A 26,860-nucleotide genomic window follows, 5' to 3' on the forward strand; every position below is an offset into this window, starting at 1 on the left:
TTCATTTCCACTTCTTTATATACAATACAATACATCGATATACAACTTACAAATAATTAACATTTACTTACAACTATTTTTTACACATTGAGTTAACATCGTCGCGCGAGTGACATGTTTGATTCATGATTGGCCTTAATATTAAAGACCAATCATTAAGGGGACACTACAAAAATAATTGTTAATTTAATTTCGCAATCGCTCTACGCTGTCACTCTATTCAGTTGACCATTACCAATATGCGTATGAAAATATGAACAAATTCTGTTGTATGTGATTCGACATACAAGTTGGTGGACAACAAACGATAACTTTATCGGTCTTACTACAAAAATAACTTTAAAAACTGCCTATCTAAACAGTGTTTACGAAAACTCTGTCTGAGTAATTAAATAATATCTTTTTATTGAATTAAAAGTGCAGTTAAACATTGTTTTATCAATGTCATAATTTTTAATTATAATTTTATATGCCATAATCTATAAATTATAATAGTAAAGTGTATTAATTAGTATTTATTTTTAATAAGGCAGAGTTTCTTTTGATTAGACATAAATAGATATAGTAGAATCTCGATTATCTTGACTTATTCTTCACGGCTGTAACTACCGTTTTAGAAATGGTATTATGTATTAATTGGGCAAATAGGTGTTATGTAAACCATTATCTTTACAGCCAGTAATTTTTTTATATCGTATTGTCTAAATAACGCATGTAAAACCCTTTACATAATAAAAATCTTAAGATTATTCTATGTATTGTTTGACTTTGAAATTGATTATCCGGATTTTCGATTATATGGAACATCTCTAGTTTTATTTGATCCGGATAATCGAGATTCTACTGTATTAATCACCTTTACTGTAGTAAGATAATTCAACATATGTTTAATATAATTGTCTATTGCAAGTTCAACTTATTTGTGGTAAGAACTCTTGACGTTTACCCATTTGTAATGAAATTTATTTTTTTAATTTTTCAAGATACGGAGAGAGCACTTCAAATAGCTATTCGCTTCTATCCTATCCTTCACATCGCCTACATATCTTATATTCAAATTCTCTACAATACCAATTTAGCTTCAAAATCGCCAACCGCTTCTCCCTTGTCACATACACCCCAATAAAATTATCTGCATTTAAATAGTACTAATTTATACCCAAAGATAAGAATTAGCTCTTCTGTATTTGAAAACTATAATTATAAAATTTATTGCGGGCCTATATTTTTTTTAATGAATGAAAATTGAAGGCGTCGTAGAAGGATCGCAGGGCGACCTCTACACCCTCCTTTTCTAACTCAGGACCAACGAAGGGATCGTTGTTGTCCCTTGTAAGAATCGAAAAATAACGTCTGATACATCACTGGGGTCGATTCTGAAGCAACAAACTTATTTCTTAAAACTTTTAATTTGATAATTCTCCGAAATTATCTATTATTTTATGGACCATCAAAAATCAAATTTATAATAATTTTTATTTGAATGTATTAGAAATTTAGTTCATATTGGTCTCTACAATCAAATTGAATTTTTTTATTAGAGATAGGTTTAGAGAACAATGGCGCTTCAGAATCGACCCCGATGTCATAGATAAAGAAATCTCGAGAGTAAACCTACTGAGATGCCTATTCACCGTAGGTGGTAACAGTAAGCTAATATCACCTTATTATGGTAAAAGACCAGTGTCTAAAAGTGGGTTGTTTATGGTATATGATGGTGATTATATACAGAAGTACCAATTTTCATCTAATGGCACTAATTGGCACTAACTGGGCACTAATTGTCTACGAATTCCTAGTTTTAGAATCATAGATTAGAGATATGTTCACACAAACTATCATTCATTCTCTCGACACAAATGGTACACGACCATAGTACAATATCAAAAAAGGATAAAGAACCTTTGTCACTAGAAGTGCTTTCCAATCAATTCCTAATTATACCACATATTTTATTACAGAACCCACACTAGGTATGTAGGTGTACACTTAAAACAATTAAAATTAAATTCATCTTTTAGATTATCGCTCACGATAGATACGATATCGCTATCGTGTGCATAAGATACAAAGAGACGACACGAGATGTCTTGTGCTTTCTAATGCGAGCTATAACAAAAACATATATTGTTTGCCACTTGTCTAGGGAGTTTAAATGTTTGAATTTTTTTGAATATTATTTCCACTGGGGGTCTTTAACAGTACTAGAAATGAAGATAAAATTACGCAAGAATTGGATTGTTAGTTACTTTTGATTCTTAATTAAGAAGACAACAAATTTGTCTAATTTTGCGCTACAAAGATCGAAGTACTAACATTATTGGCGAGTACTAAAAAAAAAAAAAATAAAAAAGATATTTAAATATTCAGACTGAAAGCATCTGTATACGCCTAAGGCATTGTTTAAATTAGAGACCAATCACAAGTAAATTTGTCATGAATCGACCAATCATAACGTTTCCCGCCAAAAGTGATAAAAATGTTTAATGTCCATGGACTAGACAATAAATATGAATCGACAATTAAATCTTCCGTTCAAAAATGGCTGGATATTACGTTTGAAAGAATTATGTAGTATCTAATATGAAAGTCTTTCATATTGACTGATTTTTAGAGATGCGTTAAATGTTTTAAAAATCAATACATTTTTAGTACCACGTTTTAGCAATATCTATAAATAGTACTAGCAATTTGGAATTGCTACTTAAACATACGCCTAGATATTATCAATTCACCAAAATAAATACTAAATATCTATATACAATTTGAAAAGGAATAAATAAATATGTAAATGAAATTACAAAAAAAAATATTATGCATTGTTGAACATTAATTGCCGTGCGGTCCCGGCATAGAACGAGCCACCCCTTCTTTTCCCATGTCGTAAGAGGTGACTAAGAGAACAATGGTCTAAGGACAGGCACTAGCATTCCTATTAAAACATCACCAAAGCTTAACCTTTCTTTGCATTATTTTTTTATTGGTGAAATAAATCAAGGATATACAATTCATGTATAAAATTAAAGGAAAAAATGGTTAAAAAAAGAAATTTGACAGCTATGTGCTTTTTTTCTGCAATGGACATTAAAAAGGTATCCAGACACGATCAACTTAAAGTGAACTTGTTCTTTTATATAATTTTTGGGCATTCAATGTTACGATGGAAATTTCCACCATTATGCAAAGAAGGGTTAACTGCGGTTGCCAACGCGCCTGCCAAACATGGTAACAACTGGCTAAACCTCCGAAAAGGGAGGTTTATGTTCAGTAGCGGATAATTAACGGCTTATATGAATTATGATGAACGAATATGAGAAGATTGAACGCAAAATGACAGGGCACTATTTAATTTGTAAAATGAAGCCTTGAATAACCAGACTTCTGGAATTAATACCGAATTTGTTTTTTATTAGTATAAACAAAAAGAAAAAGGCGAACTTCGCCCTTTTAGATTGTATTCAAAATAAAATGTTACCATTAAGCTTGTGTACAATAAAAAATAAATAAAAAAGTAGGCTAAACATTTCAATTTGTAAATAATTAAATAAATTACATTTTTAATTTAAATAACTTAAAAAAAAATGCCCTTAAAGCTACAATAAATACTTAACGCACGGAACACACAAATGGGGCTGTCTGTGATTTTTGGTAACTGATAACAAACTATGGATTATGTTGAATATTTCTTTTTTAATATTTCTTTACCCAATGTAGAAAACAAGTAATGAAAGTAATGCTTGAACATGTGGTGTGATAGATTAGATGTTATTTCATAGAGTTATAAAAAAAAAAATTAAAAATGTGAAAACAATAATGACTTTACTAAATATTATTATGATATTTCACAAAGACTTCAACTGTGGCAATAACCAGTTATTTTGTTTTCAAAATTAACTATTGAACCAAACTGAAAGTATATATTTTTAGACAAACAAAAAAAGATATTTCTAAATCGGTTTATAACTGACGGAGTTATGAGGTATACAACCATTAAAAATACAACAGAGCCTTTTTTTTTAATTCGGTTGAAAAGGCTCGCGCATACGATGGTAATACCTCGACGTACATTTTTGTCCGTCAAATGCATATCAACCGTTTCACTTTATAAACACATATTTCCGTTAAAATACGTAGTTTTTTTTTTAACTAAAATTTTATCTTTCGTGGACGAAATACCCGTATTATATGCGTAGAGTTTAGCTAGATACGAAATATTCCGCGGAGTACTATTGATTAACAACAATATTTTCCCTTTATGGGGTAAGTCCGCCATTGTATATTAAATCATTTATCAGTGTTCAATTTGAATTATGTACTATAAAGATTTTACAATACAATACAATACAATATTTATATTGTTTTATGCATATAATTGCATGTTCAATGCATGGCAATTTCACAGGGTATTTTGCCCACCATGGATAAAAAGTGTCACATTCTCTTCTCAGATTCATTTACTTCTCAGATTCTTTCTAGAAACATTATATTTACATTTGGTGTTATTATTACTGAAGTAATAAAAAAAAATCAATAAATTAGAATTTAATTAGAATTGTCATATATCATAAATAAAATCATTGGAATCAACTAAATGATAATCACAACTCTTCCATTTTGATAACAATAGAAGAATTCGACTCAATTTATTGTTAAATTAATCATTTTCTATTATACATACATGTCAATATTATCATGGATTATCATAGACGAAACAGTATACTCTGTTATGTCCATGGTACTGCTCATGTCTATAGGCGACGGTTACCACTTTCCATCAGGTGGGCCGTCAGCTTGTTTGCCATTCTAAGTTGCAGGGAAAAAATATTATGCAAAGTATATACATGAAGTGGCAAATAAACATTCGTTACATCTATTCCTTAAAACCACTGACCTCCATGTGATCAAAGTACTCATTGGCAAAGTTCTCTAGAGGACGCCCTGACTTAATTTGGGAGAGTTAATTCCGTTTTCATGCTTCAACAATTTACCGAATCTACGTTCAATTACATCAGTATACATTTGCATCCCTACACATTTACATACTTTCAAACCCGATCAAGTTTCCAGGACCTCAGATTATATAGATAGTGTCTCTACAGAAATGCTTCGAGAAAAACAAGTCAAATTTCTCATTCATTTTTACGTGATAGTCATGAGTGATTCCTTTATAACTTCTATATTTATTTTAGTCTTATAATTTCTGCATCTTTTTAATGAGTAAACACTCATTTTATTTATTAAATAATATGTCAAGATACATTTTATGCGTAAGTATATAGTATACTAATAAAAAAAAAACGAGCCAGTTAATTAACAAAGTTGAATTTTGAGGTTCGATAGTCTCTATAATCTAAGGCCGGAACTTATCTGGAAGATAGGCCAAACAATCGTATTAGTATGTATGTATGTATTAGAATTTATTTAAAGTATATTGTATAATTGTTTTATTTTGCTAAAAATATAAGTTGCTTAATAACACTTACACGGATTTTAAGGAAATTTTGTGGGTAAATTGATCATAATAATCTATCCTGATTAATACAGAATATATTTTTTATATTTAAATCACGTAGGTTAAAACGTAAGATAATATTTATTTATAAAAAAAAAAACTGAAATAATAACTGCTTTAAATATTAGCGCACAATCAAAACAAATTTAACATAAATGTTTCCCACGAAAACTATGTAGTTTAGTAAAGATTAGGGATTGCGCGGGAGACAACTATTATTATATCATTGGTTATAATTTAATAATTATAAATATAATTTTAGTAACGATACTAAATAAAATAAAAAAAAAATTTGCATTAAATTTAAAAAGTCATACGATAAAACATCGAAAATAGAAAAAGAAAAAAATAGCGAATTCGAATTTTAAATGTCATTACAATTTAGTTTTTAAAACCCACAGTTTTGTCATTCTGACACTTTGTCGCAGACTGACAGGTGAATGACAACATTCTTTTTTAATTATCCGATTATAACAGTTTTAAGACTACGCCGTACCGCCAAATAATCCTCCTTATGTACATACAAGCATTTTGGCAGTGACCAGCTGGACTTTACTTTTTATTTACAATTCCATATTTTACGGTTTCATTTTTATGAAAAACAATTTACACATTATATAAATTACAATAATTTAGTATAAGTTATAGTTACAAGTACACATTAAGCAACAGTATAATTATTGTTACACAAAAATAAAATACTAACTACATGAGAGGGAAACACTAAAATATTATTATGGACAAAACATTATAAATTAAAAATATAGTCAAAAGATAGGAAAATTTTAGATTACCACTACGTCTTAAAGCTTAATTTTATATCTAATCTAAATAAATAGCCGTCACTGACAATCGTTTTCAAGGTCCGGTATTATAGTATTATATGATCGTGCAAGTTGTCTGATACCCATAGACATAGATAGGAATGGACGACGCAAGCTGATTAATTTACACGACAATTTATCACTACTAAACTATGTGGTGTCACAAAAACTATTGACTACATACGTCTTCCGCACTAAATTCTTTCAAAAATAACAACTGGGTGTTGTTTTATTACCTTTGTTTACTAACAAATAGATTTCATATAGGAATTCTAATCGATATTCAGCTGGAATTAAATTTAAAATAAAGAAACAAAATACGCGAAGTAGATACGATTCGTATTGTGACATCTATTTAAATTATTATATGTGATTATTCCCAATAATAAATCCACTATTAGATACACTTACGTACCTAATATTTTACTTTTTATGTCAGACAAGGTTCCTCCTCTGTCACAGTGTAATTTTTTTTTTGTGGCTGTATTTAGAGTCTAATCACAAATAGACTAAAACTGCAGTTGTTAAACTATTTAGAATTGTGATCACTGCTTTACTTAATACCAATAGATGTCACAAGTATCTTAATCTACAAGAGGAAAATTATGATGCAAAACGGCCCACACTTCTATATCAAAAATATACCAAGATACCGCTTGTTGCTGTTTCAGTTCGTAATCAAATTTTTTCGATGTCAATCTCATGGGCAGCGAAACCAAAATTTCCGAGGCGTTTATTTATTCTATTTATTTATTCATTAGTATATATATGTGTATATGGCGGACTTAATGCTAAAAGCATTCTATCCCAGTCAACTATAGAGAAATGTCAGAATACTCGAATGCGGTACTAGTAATTATTGTTATACATACATACTAAAATTACATATATAAACGAATAAATATATATAAATAACACATATACTTAAACATATATAAAATATACTATATTATAGACGAAACTGAGAATAAAATAAAGTATTTACTGCTCGGATAAAGTACAAAAGTGAGCATTAATGTTTTTTTTGAAAGACGGTTTAGTCAGTAGTCTCTTAATGGTATTAGGAATCGCGTTCCAGAGCCGTAAAGAATGTAGGAGAAAAGAATTTAAAGCGAAACCAGTACGGTGAGAGTTATGATCGTGGATTTCAAAAAGGTACTGGAATTTGTTGCTTAACTTTACTTAGGCTAAAAAATTATGCGTCATCTATTTCAAACTATGTCAATGATCTCACTTGTCTAGGTGTCGCAGTCCTTAATTTAAAAATTCATTCAAACTGTTTTCTTATTGTTTCCTATATTTATTCTACTCATAAAAAAAAAATTATTGATTTTATCGTTGGAAATATTTTCAAATACACACAAATTACATGTTAGGCAACGCTCTGTAAATCAAACGAATATTTACTTATGTTTTAATTAAATAATTTAAAAAAATTATATATAAAAACGAACTTAAATGGAACTTATATACCATTCTCGCCCAGTCAAGGGCGAGAATGGTATATAAGTTCCATTTAACCTTACTAACCTTAGGTTTTTTTTGTAATCGTGCGGCATTAAGGAATTAAAACATATTATTATACACGCAGTTAAATTCTTGTCTTCTTGTAGCAATTCAATTAATAAATCTTTTGAAATCAATAAATAGACAAGTAAAGCATATAAAGCCGTCATTCGTAATAGCATATTAGAAGATACACCAGAGGGCGCCACCGTCACACAAATAGTAGTGTACGTACACAAATAAACGACATTTATACATCAATCAATCTTATACGAGGTTGAAATACTCGAAGTTCCATTGTGCTATTTTGATGGGAAATGTAGTTCAAAACTATTTTTGGAATATACCTAATAGTTTTCGTTGATTACAGACATAGATATGATGCAGCACAGATGTAAATTATTAAAATAAAAGTTAGTTTAATCCGTCAAATTAATCCGCTACCACGCATACCTGAGCACGTAACTTGATAAGTTAACATTATTTATTTATTTTAATAAAAATATCATCGAGCTGTATCGAATTTGATACGACTATTCTTTATAAGCACAATGAAGATCGAGAACTACCTTTAAACCAACCATAAGAAACTAATATCTTAAAACTAGAACAAATATACACCAAATCTTCGCTTGCTTTTATGACAACTTGTACAATAATACTATAAATACCTCCTATCTTAGAAATCAATTATTAATTTGGCATTTAAAGTTAAATACAAAAACATCAAAACGTCAGTTACCGACCAAATAAATAAGATGGTACTTCTGTAAAGTTGAGCGTTGATCACAGAGGGCGGTAGTGGATCATGGTCGGGCGTCGTTCGAAGACTCTACGTCGCTGGAACTGCTCGAGACTGACTTCTTCGGTTTGTACTCAGTAATGACTACCGTAACACCGCTCACAGTTACCTGGTTGGGAAAAAATATATATACCCCTGTAACTTCACTGTGATAAAGTAAGAAATTTGAATTTTTAAGGATCAATAGGACATACTATAATGAGTTATATATACTATGTTGCCAATATACCTAATAATTATAGCTTTTTTTATACAATTTAGAACAGCAAACAAGCTGACGGTCCACCTGATGAAAAGTGGTAACCGTCGCCTATAGACATGAGCAGTACCATGGACATAACAGAGTATACTGTTTCGGCCATGATACCCCCATGCGTTGCCATTCCTGAGGACTCGGGTGTTATTCCTCTGTAACCAGTAAATTCACGCCATATCCCACCCTTCAAACCGAAACACAGCCATACAAACACAGTTGCTTCACAGTTGAAACACGAATGGGACAGAGGTACTCAAGCAATCGACTTTTGTACAAAGTCTCCCTCTGGAAAAATCTTGGAAAAAGCTTCATCATTTCAGCCATTATCCGTCCACTGCTGGACATAAGCCGCTCCGATAGACTGCCATAAAGAACGGTCCTGAGCCACCTGCATCCACTGATTTTTTGCAATGCATTTCAGATCGATACTCCATCTAGTGTAGGGGCTGTCCTATACTGCGTTTACCCATTCTCGGTCGCCACTCAAGAACCTTTTTCCCCCATGAGTTATAGCTTATAGTTTACAAATTATCACTAGTCAAAGTTCTGTAATTTTGTCACTAACACACTCACTGTGCAATTAGCAAATCATTATAGACTCGAGATCTTACAACTTTTTGCAGTGAAAGAACTTTACGTTACAGGACTTAGCATTTTTGGTTTCATCGATAATAGATAATTTTGGGTTAAACGGAGATATTTTTTGTGCCTTCTGTAAAATTTTGTCTACATCATTGAGGGGTTACCATTAACCATAACTATAATTCGATAAACCGTAATATCTGAAGACCTTTTGCCAGAAAGAGACTGTACAAAAGTCGTTTGCTTGGGCACCTCTGTCCCATTCGTGTTTCTATCGTGAAGTAGTTGTGTTTGCATGGCTGTGTTTAGGATTTGAAAGGTGAAATATGGGAGTGAATTTACAGGGTATAGAGGAATAACACCTGAGTCCTCAGGCAACGCATGGGGGGGGGGGGTATCATGGGCGAAACAGTATACTCTGTTATGTCCATGGTAATGCTTATGTCTATAGGCGAGAGTTACCACTTTCCATCAGGTAGGCCGTTACCCTGTTTGCTATTTTAAGTTGCATAAACAAAAGAGTCTTCAGAATTGACATGTTTGCATGAGACTTTATATGAAAATAATGAGGTAAAAGATGTCTGGGTATGGACAGTGCTTACATCGCAACGTCTCGACTTGCACAACTGCGTTCGCATACCTACCCCGCAAAGAAGTTGACCTAAAGATAAAACTCACCTCTCTGGTCTGCGCCGAGCTTCGGTCAACATTGCTGAGCCGTGGCGGATGCCGTCGCTTCTTTTTGAGCGAGTTTGCTGAGCGTGGCCTTTTCTGTGAGCTAGTGGGCGCCGTGCCCGCCGCTTGAGCGGCGACCAACGCGGGATTGATCCGAGGTTTGCGTGTCGAAGTGCCTTGTGGAAGGAAAATGAGTTTTAATTAAAAATTATGATTTTGATACCTTTTCAGTTTAATTAAGAGACAAATGTGCTAAGTATGAGAAAATCTTCACTCTGTAGTGATGAGAAAATAGCTCCAAAAACAAAAATTTGAAATGATTCACGATTTTATTTTAAAGGGCATATTAAGGTTTCTTCAGGGTCGGCAACGAACACGTGACACCCCTAGTATTGCAGGCGTCCTAGGTTACAGTACCCGTTTATCATCAGACGGGCTACATGCTTTACTCTAAGAGTTATTAAGATTATGGTGAAATTTATATTACTGGATTAACCTTTACTCTTAATTATGTGGTCAAATTTAGTTTTATATTTGTAGATATTTACCCCTTTATTAATAAAAACACTAAGCCTGTCATAAACCTACTTTAGTTATTGATATGTTTTATCCCTTTCCTTTGTGCTAAATTTCTAATTTGAAAGAAAGTGACAAAACAGTGTAACAGCTAAAATAGCTTTGTAGAAGGTTTTAGTTTTTATTTTAATATGAAAGAGGGTGGATAGTGTTTAGAACGGAGGATATTCAATGTTTTATCCTAATCATCATAATAAATATATTTATTTTATTTAATCTTTATTTCACAATCAAATTTGTATAAATGGGTGGCTTAATGTCGTATGGCATTCTTTACTAGTTAACCATTAGGTTAAAATAGAAAGTGTATTAAGAACAGTGGTGGCGATATATCCAGATAATGTAGACCAAGTCGCGGATGTAGGCTAGTAAATATATAAGATCCTTTATTTCTCTATTTCCTTTCTCTCCAAATATTACAACGAACGGCTTAAATCACGAAACAGTTGGGAATATACACATCATTTCTGTTTAGAAATAGAAACTACACAGCCTAGAGACAAGGGGACCGAACACGGTTTAGCCTCTGGGAAGCTTGAAAATCGGTATGTATGCCTCCCAGTAGCTTTGTCGGTGGCAAACAACTTTGGAAGTTCATTCGATAGGGGCAAAGTTCAGAATAGAATAGCCTTAGTTTTAAAACACATTGAACAATAAAAGGTTACATTTGGAAATAGCCTGGAAATCGTTATTGGTGTGAAATGAAGCGCTGTTTGAGTGTATTGCCGTACTCGTATTTGTACGCAGTTTAGAAGCATTACCGTAAAATGAAATTTAGTTTTATAATCCGTTTTAATAGAACATATTTGTTTATTTATTCATTCATTAGTACATGTATGTATGCAAGGCAGATTTAATGCTAAAAGCATTGTCTCTCAATAAACGAAAAAATAAGCAAATTCTTCTGAAATTATTACAGAAACACATATTAATACCAGAGGGAGACTTTGTACAAAAGTCGTTTGCTTGGGCACCTCTGACCCATTCGTGTTTCTGCCGTGAAGCAGTTGCGTTGGCTAAGTTTCAGTTTGAAGGGTGAGATATGGCAGTGAATTTACAGGGTACAGAGGAATAACATCTTAGTCCTCAGTAATAGCAACGCATGGGAAGTATCATGGACGAAACAGCATAGTCTGTTATGTCCACATAGTACCGTTGATGTCTATAGCCGACGGTTACCACTTTCCATCAGGTGAGCCGATACTTTGTTTAGCATTTTAAGTTGCATAAAAAAAGTAATAACAACAAATCGAAACATTGAATCGAATAATCAATTTTTTTATTCGTACTACTATGAAATACTATGATCGGGTCATAGATACATACATACATACATACATATCTGTCACGCCTGTCTCCCATTAGGGTAGGCAGAAACAATGGAACGCCAAATGCTTCGATTCAAACAAACCTCTTTCGCTTCTTCCACATTCATCAATCTTGTCATACACGCTCGTCGGTTACGGGTACTTTTAATTTGGCCCTTCTTCAGCACGTCGCCTATTTGATCGGGTCAATTGTAGTAAAACCAGTTTGGTTTTAAAACTAAACTACTAATCTAATTTTGATAAATTTTCTATTGGATCAATTTGTATGTATATACTTTCAGATAAAAAAGAATATTCTAAATCGGTTATTAATTCAAGAAATTAAAAAAAAATACGACCGGATTTAGAACATCTTTCTTTTTGAAGTTAAAAAATTCTTTCCAAAAACTTTCATAACTTATTAAGGCTAAACCTTAATAGATACATCGGAATAATATACATACGAAACCGGGACTGGTGCAAGTACATACCATAGTACATAACTAGTATGCTAGTCCTGAGCTATAATTATGTGTTCAGTACCGCAGCGGGGTAGTTACTTGTTTCATCCGCCGGTGGCGCTGAGTTCGACACAAATTATACATTAGAGCACTTGTCTTCTACAGGGGCTCTTAGGACATTACAAGAAAGGGGCCGGAACTATTACGTGTAGGTAAAATCATCAATAATTTAAAATATTTTAAAATATACTTTATTATTTTTACATGATATACATTATGTTTTATATACAAACCCTATTTTTTTTTTCATTTCGGGTCCTGGAACCCATGGTCTGGTTCACTGGAAGAAATCCCTTTAAAGGATAAGTCTTTTTGTTTATAATCTGATATTTATATTAAATGTAAATGAACAATGAAGTTTATACTACAATAATATTTTTTTCTGTGGACAAAATTTCCATTTAATAATCTTATTACTATAAAACTCGGCTTGAACAGAACCTATGAAGATGTAACCAAGTATTGTTAAAATTATCACAGGGACACTCTCTAAATGGAACATACATACATATCTGTCACGCCTGTCTCCCATTAGGGTAGGCAGAAACAATGGAACGCCAAATGCTTCGATTCAAACAAACCTCTTTCGCTTCTTCCACATGGAAAAAGAAATAAAATATATTCTTCCTATTCTATATGATACCCCCCATGCGTTGCCATTCCTGGGGACTCAGGTGTTATTCCTCTGTACCCTGTAAAGTCACGCCATATCCCACCCTTCAAACCGAAACACAGCCATGCAAACACAACTGCTTCACGGTAGAAATATAATTTATTAATAAAATTCAGCCTAATTTCAGATGGCATTCAAATTCTGATAATTTCTATTCTATTGCTATTAATTTTACATTTAATAGTGTCCGTTTTCCAGAGAACGCGTCGGGCGCCGTCGGCTCCTAGAAACGGGACCATGTTTTGGGAGCGCCAAGAGTTGTGGACATGTTCTAATACTTTTAATTAATATATAAAATTTATACCTCCTGGAAAGAGGGATACAATGTTAATTTTATATTTAAACTACTTACCAGACAAATATAGTTTTGTCCTCGTAGTATAGTTTTGGTCCAGTTATCGAGACCATTTTTTTTCTTATCGGATCAAAAACTATCCTACAGGGTACCACTCAAGTTGAAGCATTTGTTTTTTAAATAATATAGAAATTTGCGTTCTATAAAAAAAAAAACCTCTTCAATTGTCACAGTTGTTAAAAAAATCAGTTAATTTGATATTCAAAACTGTGTTCTTGAAGATTTAATTTAAAATCTGGTATATGCTTCATCTTAATCCATGCAGAATTAGTTTATCGTTCGTTTTCCTACTTCTGAAATCCACGCGTAAGAAGTAGAAGATAAAAAACGATAACAAATAATTGTTTTACGTTGTTCCTGCATTCTTCTTTTATTTTAAACGTACCTTAATTTTATATTTTATTCCAAATTCTTTTAATATGGCGGTAACTATAAAAAGTGTTGTATTAAAGATATCAGAGGGAGACTTTATACAAAAGTCGATTGCTTGGGTACCTCTGTTCCATTCGTGTTTCAACCGTGAAGCAGCTGTGTTTGCATGGCTGTGTTTCGGTTTGAAGAGTGGGATATGGCGTGAATTTACTGGGTACAGAGGAATAACACCTGAGTCCTCAGGAATGGCAACGCATGGGGGGTACCATGGGCGAAACAATATACTCTGTTATGTCCATGGTACTGCTCATGTCTATATGCGACGGCTACCACTTTCCATCAAGTGGACCGTCAGCTTGTTTGCCATTCTAAGTTGTATAAATAAAAAAAAATTTAACATTTGACATACGCTGGCGTGGCACCAGTGAAAGATGATGGATGAGAATGAAAAGGCAGGTCAGTAAGCCCATCGTGATGAATACACCTGGAATTCAGTACTGCTGATGTCCATAGGCGACGGTTACCACTTTCCGTCAGGTGGACCGTCAGCTTGTTTGCCATTCTAAGTTGTATAAAAAAAAACAGTTTTATTTATATGGTTGTATAATCCGTATTGAGTAACTATGAAAACAACAGAAATATTCCATAAGTTGACCACTAGATGGAATTGTTGTTAGTACTGCCATAGATTAGGTCATTCCTTCCTATCCCGTGGGTATCGTAAGAGCCGATTAAGGGAGGCCGAGATATAGGCGGCAGCGTCCCTCTTAAAACATCTCTAAAGCCTGACTGCGGTTTCCAATCCGCCTGCCATGCGTGGCAACTACTGGCAAACTCCCCAAGGGGAGGATTATGTTCAGCAGTGGACAGTTAAAGGCCGATATGATGAATAATTTAAAACAACTTTACATAAATACGTACAAGATTATACATATAATCAAATGAATACATAAAACATGATAATTTTTTTATCAATAGTTTAAATAGCAGAAGAAGAGACCTAATGAAGAATAAAATAGTAGAGAAGTTTAAAGAAAGTTAAGATAATGTGTACAAGGTATATGTAATCAAGTTATCCTATTCTGACCGATATATACGAGGACTACACTGAAAATTTTTAGAACTGCCTACTTGAAATTAATATAATAAAAAAAAAATAGTTAAAATTTTGAAAATGGAACTCTACGAATAATACTGAGTATATAATTTATTCGTTTGTCATTTGTTTTACGCTTTGGCGGCAAATTGAAAATAGTCTGTGTAACGTTATCATGAACTTAACACGAGAAAATTTTCGTGCGATGATTTTTTATGACTTTCGATGTCATCTAAGTCAACAAGAAAGTTATGATAGACTACGATTGACCTTTCACGATGAAGCCCCGTCTCGTGCCACTGTTTACAACTGGTTTAATGAGTTTAAACGTGGTCGCACTAATCTCACCGATGATGTGCGTGAGGGACGGCCTTCTACGGCGACGACTGAAGATAACATCAGTGTTGTGCGGCGTATGATAGAGACTGACAAAAGAGTGACCTATCAGCAGATCCGGGCAAGCTTAGGGATTGATATGAATCAAGTGCACAAAATCCTCCATGAACATTTGGTGGTCAGGAAGCTTTGTGCCCGGTGGATACCTCATAATTATGAGGTATCCGTCACATCAAATTTGACCGAGGCTCAAAAACTCCGTCGAGTTGATTGGTGCCGTTAATTGCATGAAAGATTTAACGGAGGTGACTCAAATTCTGTGTTAGACATAGTTACGGGAGACGAAAGCTGGATTTACTATTATGATCCCGAAACTAAAAGACAGTCAGCTCAGTGGGTGTTTCCTTCTGAGAAGTTACCAACTAAAGTGAAGAGAAGTCGAACGTGGGAAAAAAGATGGTGTCCTCATTCTTTGGAAGGACAGGTCATTACGCGACAATTGTTTTAGAGGATCGAAAAACAGTTACTGCAGAATGGTACAGTAACAATTGATTGCCACGTGTTTTGGAAAAAGTGCGTAAGAAACGACTTCGCAGTAGGAAGGAAGGGATTGTTAGTAATGAGGTCTATAATAGATTCATTGCTTGCAATATACCCTCTCAGGTCGACCTCCACGCGGTTCCCTCTGGAAACCATCATGGTTAATTCTTGTCAAATTCATCATGGTAGGCCAACTGACCTGCATTGCTACTGGTGCTCCGCCAGTATATACCGATAGCACGGGTGAGGTTACCATTCCATTTTCACCCTTTAAAAAGAAACGTTATAGTATGTATTTAGATACTCTGGTCGTTTCTTACGACAGTCTGTAGATGAAAATTGTATTCTAACTACATAACGACTTGAAATAATTAATGATCTGCGGCTGCGGCTAAACCTTAATGTATGTCACTCAAACAGGTCCTGATCTCCTTTGTTGCCAGTCTAAAATGTGTATGAATCATCGCAAGCTAGGCGAGTTTGTTAATTCAGCAATTCGTAGGCACTACCTTACGTCAGAGCGTGATAAGACACGACAAGCTTGTAAATTGGAAGCGTATCTTCTCAATTCAAAATAATTCGAATTCTGTGTACTTTAAATTCATTTTTAGTGACTTCCAAAAGCTTTTTTTTTTTAATACCACTAAGGCGAACAAGCATACAGCTCACATGATGATAAGCAGTCACCGTAGCCTGTGAACGCCTGCAATATCAGGGACATTACGTGCGCGTTGTCAACCCCGAAGAAACCTCTTTACCCCTTTTTTGAAAAGCTTTTCAATTCGTCCGATTTTTTTAGAACTATGTTAATATGTGCAATATTTCAAAGGAAAGAAAAATCTTCTAATACGTGAGATTCCTTTTTTTTTATTTAATAATTAATATAGAGTTATTATTACATATGGAAAAGTTTTAACAATGTTTTTTCAATGGTATAATAAAATCATATTGTACAATTTATAGATTTTTAATTAGCACTCCAATTCTCATTTAAAGATTTACATAAAACGTGACGTGACGTAACAATCATAGAAAAATAAACGAAAATATCTTTGTGCAACAAAAGTACTGAGTAAATTTATTTTGTTTCATAATTCCGAAAACCCTATTTCTCATTTTTTTTTTATATAGAACCAGGAATATCTCCTTGTATCGAATCTAAATCATTATAAGCCAGTGCAGTTTACATTAAGAATTCGTATAACCATTTCAAAGTGTACAAACAACTAAACGGGACAAAACAATTCCGGGAAATACCACCATGAACTCTTCTACATATATTTTATGTAGTGATATTTACAAAAATAATAAAAAAAAACCTTTTTAACATCAATAATAGTAATATTACTAAAGATATTACTACTATGTAATATTATTTTATTTATAATTATAATATTAATAAAAAATACGGTAAATCTACTGTAATTTATAACTCGTAACGTAATTTGTTGAAGTAGCAATGGAGACATTGACACGTATTAGTAGAACGCACACTAGATGGCGGTGCTACGAATTTACAAGTCACTATGATTTCATTTTGGCTCGATACATAAACCCTAATGGTGAAGGTACGTTCGTTAATGCTAAACGCATTGCTGTGTTTCGGTTTGAATAGTATTTTTGCGGTAGTAAATTCGAATCACATTCGAATCTACCTTATTAATCAGAAAAATGAGTAGTTTTAAAAATGAATTTACAAAAGATGGAATATTATATCAAATTAGTTTTCCTAGTTTTGAAATATATGCATATATATATATAGTTCATTTATAAAATATAATCTAACCTACCACCTATTTATCCTTTAAGGAAACCTAAATTGTTACAGAATTTAATGAACATTTAACCTAGTTTATTATAGAATACACTTAGTAGGTTCATATGTATGTATATACCTTATTACAATGCATTATTTATTATGCGACACGAGCTGGTATATAATTATATGCAACTAGATATTTACCTATTGCCCTCACACAAATATGCTAAAGAATTACTACGAGCAACTGTACTTGAGCACATGACGTCACAAAGGTCAATGGATACTACCCAACCAAATGTACAGATTTAGACAAACGGTATGTTATATGGAATTGGAACTTTGTAATTTCGTCGGATAATACGCGATAGCAGCGCCAGCAGACGACGGTGGCAAAATTCTGAACTTTTTATTTATTATCTCAGGTAAATAAACATAATTAATGTATGTTTTGTATCTTAAACATAGAATAGTAGGTATGTTTAAAATACAAAACATACCTACAATCTATTTTCCCATAGGTACTTAGCTAAATTAGTTAATCTTGACATATCTTTTTATCAACATGACATTTGCATAAAAAATACTTAAATAAACAAAAGGTTTTATATTAATTGATTATATACTTGCACATGTCATTCCTTAATATCTATTTTATTTTTAACAGAACATGTTAAGTTTGTATATTAAGTGGACTTATCTCTGAAAGAACTATATAAATATATAATACCATATGAAATACAAATATTTTCTAATAACATACTATTTTTTAACATACTTTTAGTAAATTATTGATCTGATATTAGGTAATTCAAATATAATTTATCATGAATACTAAAAACTGTTATCTACTTTAAATTATAGTCGGCTCTCAAATATTTCTATAACTTATAATATCGGCATAATCTCAAACATTTATATGTTTGGGATTACATGAATAGCACCAATGTAAATTTATTAATGGACCAAAACATATATAGTTAGAGACATCTAGATATGTATCTACCAACTAAATAATAAATTAGTATTCAGAATATTTAAATTAAATTAATTAGAAAGACAGTAAGTGATTTACAACAAATATGTATATTTTAATGATAGAGCATCTACTGACATAGTTACTCAAGAAATATTTTAACCAGTAACTAACTTATTTTTATTCAACTTGGAATAGCAAATAAACTAATAGCGAGCCTGATAGAATTTCTTGCTATTTTTTTAAGAAATATAGAATCTCAATAAACTATTTATCTATGTGCATACTAGCAAGTATTTAAAATTATACTAGTCTTGGTCAGTGAATACCTTTTCTAATTTTGTCTAAATTAGGTGGATAGTAACTACTTTAATACAAAATAATATTACTTGTAATAAGGTGCTAACAAATGTTTATATTGAAATTATTCTAAGATTAACATTAATAAAAAAGTTGTTTAAGTAGGTTTGTTCATTTCATGTACTCAATTTAAAAAAAAATTACTGTACCTGACAGTTTTGGTACCGACTGCTTATTTTTTGTCAAATATTGTCTCAACTGTTTACAAAATAGAAGGAATACCCAAATAACTGTATATTTGGATCTTTTTAGTGAACCAAATCAAGCATTCAGTACTTGAAACCAAAAATCGATCTATAGTTTAGAGCATTCACACTGGAGTTGCTACACAAAGAAACGTGATTTACATAAATTTAACAAGTGAATTACCTTTCCTGACATCGCACATGGAACATTTAAATGCCTCTGCATTATTTCTGTACGTACAAACGCTGCAATCCCAATAATTTTCTTCAAGCACTTTGGAAGGCCTTTTGGCTCTTCGAATAGCATTTTTCTTGTCCATTTTAGCGCACACTAGCGTCTATATATATCACTAACACACAAAAATCATGATACTTTACAATAACCGACACAGTTTTTAGTATATTTAAGTAAAATAAACTGTCTGAGAATCATTATTTATGTTTAGTGTACAAAAAAGCACACACTTCAACACGCCATGACAGCTCTTCAATGTTATGTTGGTAAAGCAGCCCAGGCTCCTTCAGAGCGATGTGCTGTTTTATTTTCTCCTGTTGAAATATTCCGAAACCATAGATGGCGTTAGTCGTAGAATTATGTTTTACAAGTTTTTTGACCATTACTTCAAACGCGTGGATTTCAAAAGTAGGAAAACATATGAAATGCATTACTTTTATATGATGCATCAAGATAAAACATACACTAGTTTTTAATTGGGTCTAACTCAAATTTTGTCCAAAATTAAACAACTGTGAACCACATCAAATTTAGTCTAGTAGTTTTTGCGTAATGCCGGAACAGACATACGGACAGAAAGACAAAATATCTAAAACTTACTATTTGGATATCTTATTAAGACCAACCCACATATTATTATTTTTAAATAGGGTTAATATTAGGATGTCATTTCTCTGTCACTAAAATTAAATTTCTATTAACCGATATGAACTAAATTTCTTATAGATTTAGGTCCAAAATTATTATAAATTAGTTTATGATGGTTCTTAATATAGTAATTTTTGCGAAAATATCAAAGTAAAATAGTGGATTAAGAAATAGATTTAAAGAAAAAGCGCCTTACAATCGACCTCAATATCTCCTATGTACAGACCTCGGCTAGTAAATTTTTTTTATATATGTAAGATTGCATTGAAATTGAATAAAAAATTAAAGAATTGCAAATTTAAACATAGTACATATAAACACTTCTGTCAATATTTTTTTTTTCAGATAATATTATTGTAAGTATGTAGCTTTGTTTGCCAATCTATGTTGAATAAAAAAATGTAGCATGCCGCTCGTCTCCCTTTGGGATACACAGAAACAACAGAACAATAAAATCATAAATATCGTATGTGTTGAGGTGTCCTAATAATAATGTTTAGATAAGGTTTGTGACGAGTCTATTACATAAAAAAAAAACTTATACAAGAATAAAAAGGTTAAATTGTTCTTGACGAAACATTTGTAGAGGATCAGTCAACCCAGGTAATTACAATTTTCCATAATATTTATCGTTGTAATATTATTTAGGTAGGTATAAGATTAAAGTAGATAGGTAGTTAGATGATACTGAGAAATACTATATTGTGAAAAGAAAATTATACGTAATATCCAGGTACGTGGAATATTACCATTTTTACCTGTTTTCAAAAGCCGTGTGATCGAACAATCTACATATTAATATACCTATTTGATTTACATATAAAATATTTTATAGTCTATGGTTTCTATTAATAAATGCAACGATACTGTCACTGTCACACGGCTCTATGATTTTCCATAGATTATAGATGAGGAAAACCGGTAAAGTGGGCGGTAAGAATCGGTAATCGGCACCTGCTAACAAAACTTGATTTTACTGCAATATTGTTTTTTACATACATTATAAATATATATATGTAAAAAAATCTATATTCTAGTGTAATACTTTATTAACATTACTTATTAAAATAATAAACACATTTAAACGGCTCACCAAAAATTGTATGGAATTCAGTTTTTAGGTGGTGGGTATACCTGATTTACATGGGTAAAACCGTAGCTTACAGTTACTGTTTTAGTTAACTATGTTTGCAAAAAGAAATTCCTGGATTCGATTCTCGATCAAGATAATTTATAAAGAGTATCTATATATATAACTTCTCATTCATAAAGGTACGGTAAGTTTTATTTTGTGTTAACTTAAGGTTGTAACTATGAATTCTTATAAAACCAAAAACATACCTACTCGGAATTCAGTTATACAAAGAATTCCGCCATACACCAACAATACCAACATAAGTTTCTTTTATGAAAATAATACGAATTCCCAATAGGTTAAATCCATTCAACATCTCATAACGTTTTGGTATTGAAGGTACTTACAAAAAAAAATATCACGTACATGCATTCTGTGCCGCGCAAGGAATTAATAGACATAATTTTAGGTTCTTTGGTAGAAATTCGAATCATAGTTTTGAAAATGGAACGCAAAAAAATTTGTCAGACCATAGAGCCACAAAAAAGATTTCTTTATATAAAGGTTAGCAACGGAATTCTTAGAATTGTCGACCTTTTTTTGTGAAGGTGAGACACGTCTATGTGAATTTTGCTACCTGCGAAGGCTCCGCGGCAATATACTCTAATATTAAGTTCAGAATCAAAATTATGGCCCGGAGCCGTATTCTTGAATAAATAATGATACGTGCATATTGCTTTTTATCTTTTACTGCAGTTAAGAAATTTTCCTTCATAGCGATATTTACGTTATTACTGGGAGGTTTCTCTGTTCTTTCGAAATCATTGATGATTTTTTTTATTTATTTTTTTTATTTGTGATATTCATTTAATTCTTTTACCGGTAGAACTACTGCATCAGTTGGACATAATTAAGTTCCTGAGGGTTTAACTTAAAAACTGCTGTAGGTTTTATTTTGATACGTTATCTAGAAATGGTATGTTTTAATTGTTCCTGAATCCACGCGTATGTAGTAGAGGGTAAAAAGTTTATTTTACAGTAGTTATATAGGTATTAACAGAATTATGTTTATAAATGAAATGAAACACCATAGGTTAAACACATAAGATTTATAGTTAATTAATTATATTTATACATAAATTTGTACTATAATATGACTTGAGTTATATAATTATTATCTCTCTCTCTTTCTCTTCGTCCTCTTCATTACTGAAACTCGTGTCCTTGAAAGGTGTCCGTTGCCTCTCTTATGATGTTATTCCATTTTGTACGGTCTTCAGCTTCTCATAGGGCAGCTGCAATTGACAGTCCCGTAACGACGGTTTCTTGGTCCGACCATCGATTAGGCGATCGTCCGCGTGGTGTTTTTCCCTCTATCTTGCCCACAACCATTAGTTTGTCCAGATTGTCGGACTGTCGTCGAGCGACATGACCGAAGTATCCAAGAATCCTCCGACAGCAGACTGTCGAGAGCCTATCTATATAATTACTATATTAATATGTATTATGTATAATAATTTATGTATTGTATTGCATGTGATTTATGTATGTATAATTTTTATAAGTGTATCATTCCATATTTTATTTTATATGTTTGTTCATTTATTTTAAAACATATTAATGTTGTTGTCTTGCAAAATATTTATTTAATTTACAAATTGCTTTGTTAAATCAATTCACAGCCATTTGCTCCCTCTGTTTAGCGCAATGGTTGACTGGTAGAGAATGCCATCAGGCCTTAAGTCCACTCTGTAGATATATTTTTATGTGTGCTTAAATGTGTGTTTAAAAGTATAAATAAATAAATAAAAATTAATAAATCTATAGGTACGTGCGTAAGTAGGTGTACATGTTTGATACCTATTTGAGTTGTGGAGAGCTTGTCGTGTTCTCGGCATAGGCCACCTCTTCCTTTCCCGTGGGTGTCGTAAGCGGTGACTAAGGGAACTTAATGGTCGAGGGATGGGCAACAGCCTCTTGAAACATCACCATAAGCCAAACTTCTACTTCTAAATTCTAAATAAATGAATAAATGTCTTTGTGAATTACCAGAGAGAGACTTTGTACAAAAGTCGATTGCTTGGGTACCTCTGTCCCATTCGTGTTTCAACCGTGAAGCAGTTGTGTTTGCATGGCTGTGTTTCGGTTTGAAGGGTGGGATATGGCGTGAATTTACTGGGTACAGAGGAATAACACCCGAGTCCTCAGGAATGGCAACGCCCCATGCGTTGCCATGGGCCGTCAGCTTGTTTGCCATTCTAAGTTGTATAAAAAAAAGCTGTCTTTTTCACTCATATTCTAGTGTAGGCACCAGTTAATTCTGGGGTGGGCATGGAGATTCCACTCCCCTCTCCTTAAATATGTCTCTGTGTGTATATGTTCCGTAATATTTATATTATCCCTATCTGTTTTTACAATATCTATTTTTTTTTTTTAATTTTTATTGCGTGTCGTGTGTACTGTAAAGTGTTCTGAGAAGCGCGAAATAAGACCACGAACTGCTCAACACCTGCAAATAAAAAGTATTTACAGATTTTTTTATCTATACTAATATTCTAAAGAGGAAGGATTTGATTGTTTGTCTGTTATGAATAAACTCAAAAACTATTTGACAGATCTTAAAAATTCACATGAAAGCTACATTATCAGCAAGTAACATTGGTTGTATACTTACATTATATAAATAGAGTGTCTCCGTAGAAATGCTTCGAGAGAAGTGGGTCAAATTTTTCATACAATTTTGGGTGATAAATAATTATGAGCGATTCCTTTATAACTTCTATATTTGTCTTATAATTTCTGCATCTTTTTAATGCGTAAATTCTCATTTTATTTATTAAATAATACGTCAAGATACATTGTATGCGTAAGTATATAGAACACTGATAAAAAAACGAGTCAGCTAATTTGACAATTAGCTGACAAAAAGTTGACCCGTTTTTGAGATTCGAGGCTCTATCTGTATAATCTAAGTATATTATTTTCGAAAATTCAATTTACACGTTTGAAGCTGGGCCGACTTGCTAGTAACACATATAATAACAAGCTTACAGCCTACCTGATGAAAAATGGTAACCATCGCCTATAGACGAGAATAGTAGCATAGCTATGGTACTTACTTCATTATTCCTGAGGACTAAGGTGTTATGCTTTAAAATTTCACTACCGTGTCACAATTTCCAAATTGAAACAGCCAAAGCAGAGCTACTTCAAGGCAGTAACAAATTTATTTTTTTATTTCTTATTGACCTTATTAGAAAGAAAATATTTGGTACAAAAAGTGTATTAAATGCTATATAGCATTTTCTTCCACTCAACATTTGGAAATACAGAAATGTAATTATGTTATTATGTAACAAATACTATTATATGAATAATAATAAAAATTCTAATAATCTTAAAAAAAAAAAATACTTGTGTGCTTCTGCGATGAAACAGACAAAAAAGTAACGAGATATTATTTGCTTAAACATGTTTCTACCGCGAAGCAGTTGTGTTTGCACGGCTGTGTTTCGGTTTGAAGGGTGGGATATGGCAATGAATTTACAGAGTACAGAGGAATAACACCTGAGTCCTTAGGAATGACGACGCTTGGGGGTATCGTGCGCGAAACAGTATACTCTGTTGTAACCATAGTACAGCTCATGTCTATAGGCGACGGTTACCACTTTCCATCAAGTATCAATAAAAAATTGTACCTATTTACAAAACTTTTAACAATAAAGTAAACAATTAGAGATCAATAGTACTAACCCTCATAAACGCCCTGAGGTTTACGTCTGCGAAGCCGGCGGCAGTCAACTTGCAAGGTTTTTGCGAACTACAAGCAATTAATGTGATCTTATTTTATATATATATATATATTGTTTTACCTCTATTGTTTATAAGTTCAGTACCCTGAACGAATGGCATTTGAGTCGATAGACACGTCATCACTACTGCACGCAAAAAATGAAAACAGACAGCTGCGTCTGTCTCATTTTTCTTTGTTGAATAATAACTATCGTGAGTTATATTATACTCTAATAGCATTCGAGTGATAGACACGTCATCGCTATCGCATGCATGAGATAAAAAGGGACAGCTACGTTTAATGTTTTATACTGTTAATTATTTACAAATTTAGGGATGTTCGGCTAATTTCGTACTCAATAGGAGCCTTTACTCATTTGGAGTTGCCATGCTTGGCAGGCGGATTAGCAACCGCAGTTAGTGATGTTTTAAGAGGGACTCTGCTGCTCATCATTAACAATGTGAAAGCAGTCTTAACATAAATCTGTCTATAACTCATACTGGCTACTTTTTTTATACCACAAAAGTGGCAAACAAGCATACGGCTCGTCTGATGGTAAACGGTCACTGTAGCCTATGGACGCCTGCAACACTAGTGGTATTAAGTGCGCGTTTCCGACCTTGAAGAAACCTTAATATATCCTTTTTGAAGAAGCCCATTCTGTAGTCTCTAGGAAAAACCTCGGCAGAGAGCACCTTCCACAGGCTGAGCGTTCGCGGGAGAAAATTTCTCTGAAACCGCACTGTACGTGACCATTTCGCGGTACTAATGCAGACATACTGCGCGGTTTCAGTGATGTTTCCTTCCACGAACACTCAGGTTGTGGAATGAGGTTCCTGCCGAGGTTTTCCCAAGAAACTACAGCATGGGGTTCTTCAAAAGGGGGGTAAAAAGGTTTATTTAGTGTCGGAACGCACGCGTAATACCTCTGGTATTGCAGGTATTCATAGGTTACGGTAACCACTTACCATCAGGTGAGCCGTATGCTTGTTTGCCACCTCAGTGGTATAAAAAAAATTTAGGCTCAGGACTGTGAGCATGAATTCCCCTGTCGATGGCGAGCGGTGCGATGATAAAAGGTTTAAGTTGCTAAGGAAAAAAAAAACAAAAGCTTACCGCATTTGTACTATATGCAAATCATTCCCAAACGTGGACTCCGCCAAATACCAGCGGCAATTGTAAATTGCCTCGTTTATTTCCAAACTCTGAAATATAAAGGTAGGGTGAATATAAAGACCATTAGTATTAATATGGGAGTATGTTAAAGTGCTTCAATAGAACTGGACGTGTGGTCCCGGCATAGAATAGGCCACCCCTTCCTTTCCCGTGGGTGTCGTAAGAGGCGACTAAGGGAGGGCGAGGGATGAGCAGCAGCGTTCCTCTTAAAACATCTCTATAGCCGAACTGCGGTTGCCAATCCGCCTGCCAAGCGTGTTAATTACGGGCAAAACTCCCCAAAAAGAAGGCTTAAAGTCCTTTTTTAGATACAAATAAAAAAATCGATGGATTGATTGGATATTTGTTTACAATTTTTTTTTAAACTAGTGTTTTTCTAGAAGGAAGAGACATATTTAACGTCATGCGTGTCCTTCTCTAAAAATCTGTCTGATTCTAGAATAAGGGCATACGGATATGCTACCCCGGCTTCCCGAGCCGCTGCAGTGTCCCAGTCCTTTCCGCAACTACAGTGTCCCCCCCCTTTCCTTTCCTACATAAGTCACTTATTCCTCTTATTTACCAATTTCCTATACGCATTGCCAACGTTTCCTTCCTTTTTTCCTCAATCCTTTCCTCTATACCCTAGGTGGCGGAAACCACCAACAAATGCATTCCCAAAGTGCATTGACGTCAGGCAGGCAGCCGGTCGTAAAACTATAAGCCAAATCTTTTTGTAAT

At 33.1% G+C, this 26,860-nt stretch overlaps 2 protein-coding genes and 1 long non-coding RNA gene across 3 annotated transcripts in view; 1 reads left to right on the top strand and 2 right to left on the bottom strand.

Moving 5' to 3' along the window:
- LOC128202294 (YY1-associated factor 2) lies at positions 1-19,739 on the bottom strand. The gene is made up of 3 exons (XM_052902073.1): positions 19,398-19,739; positions 10,161-10,333; positions 1-8,753 (listed from the first exon to the last, which is right to left on the bottom strand). Exons 1-3 carry the CDS (start codon positions 19,531-19,533, stop codon positions 8,649-8,651), a joined length of 414 nt encoding a protein of 137 aa, XP_052758033.1. The 5' UTR covers positions 19,534-19,739; the 3' UTR covers positions 1-8,648.
- The window catches only part of LOC128202295 (uncharacterized), a 15,153-nt gene continuing 5,834 nt past the window's right edge, over positions 17,542-26,860 (top strand). Inside the window, exons 1-2 of the long non-coding RNA XR_008253704.1 lie at positions 17,542-18,117; positions 19,281-19,446. This is a non-coding gene — a long non-coding RNA (uncharacterized LOC128202295). The remainder of the gene's footprint in view (positions 18,118-19,280; positions 19,447-26,860) is intronic.
- Positions 22,266-26,860, bottom strand: part of LOC128202293 (odorant receptor 67c-like) — a 7,648-nt gene continuing 3,053 nt past the window's right edge. Inside the window, exons 5-8 of the mRNA XM_052902072.1 lie at positions 26,081-26,169; positions 24,925-24,991; positions 23,032-23,680; positions 22,266-22,645 (exon numbers count right to left, since the gene is read on the bottom strand). Of these exons, the coding sequence (XP_052758032.1) occupies positions 23,612-23,680; positions 24,925-24,991; positions 26,081-26,169 (225 nt within the window). The 3' untranslated portion in view covers positions 22,266-22,645; positions 23,032-23,611. The remainder of the gene's footprint in view (positions 22,646-23,031; positions 23,681-24,924; positions 24,992-26,080; positions 26,170-26,860) is intronic.

Source organism: Galleria mellonella, unplaced genomic scaffold, assembly GCF_026898425.1.
Source record: "Galleria mellonella isolate WM207_F2 unplaced genomic scaffold, CSIRO_AGI_GalMel_v1 utg87, whole genome shotgun sequence".
Lineage (NCBI taxonomy): Eukaryota > Metazoa > Arthropoda > Insecta > Lepidoptera > Pyralidae > Galleria > Galleria mellonella.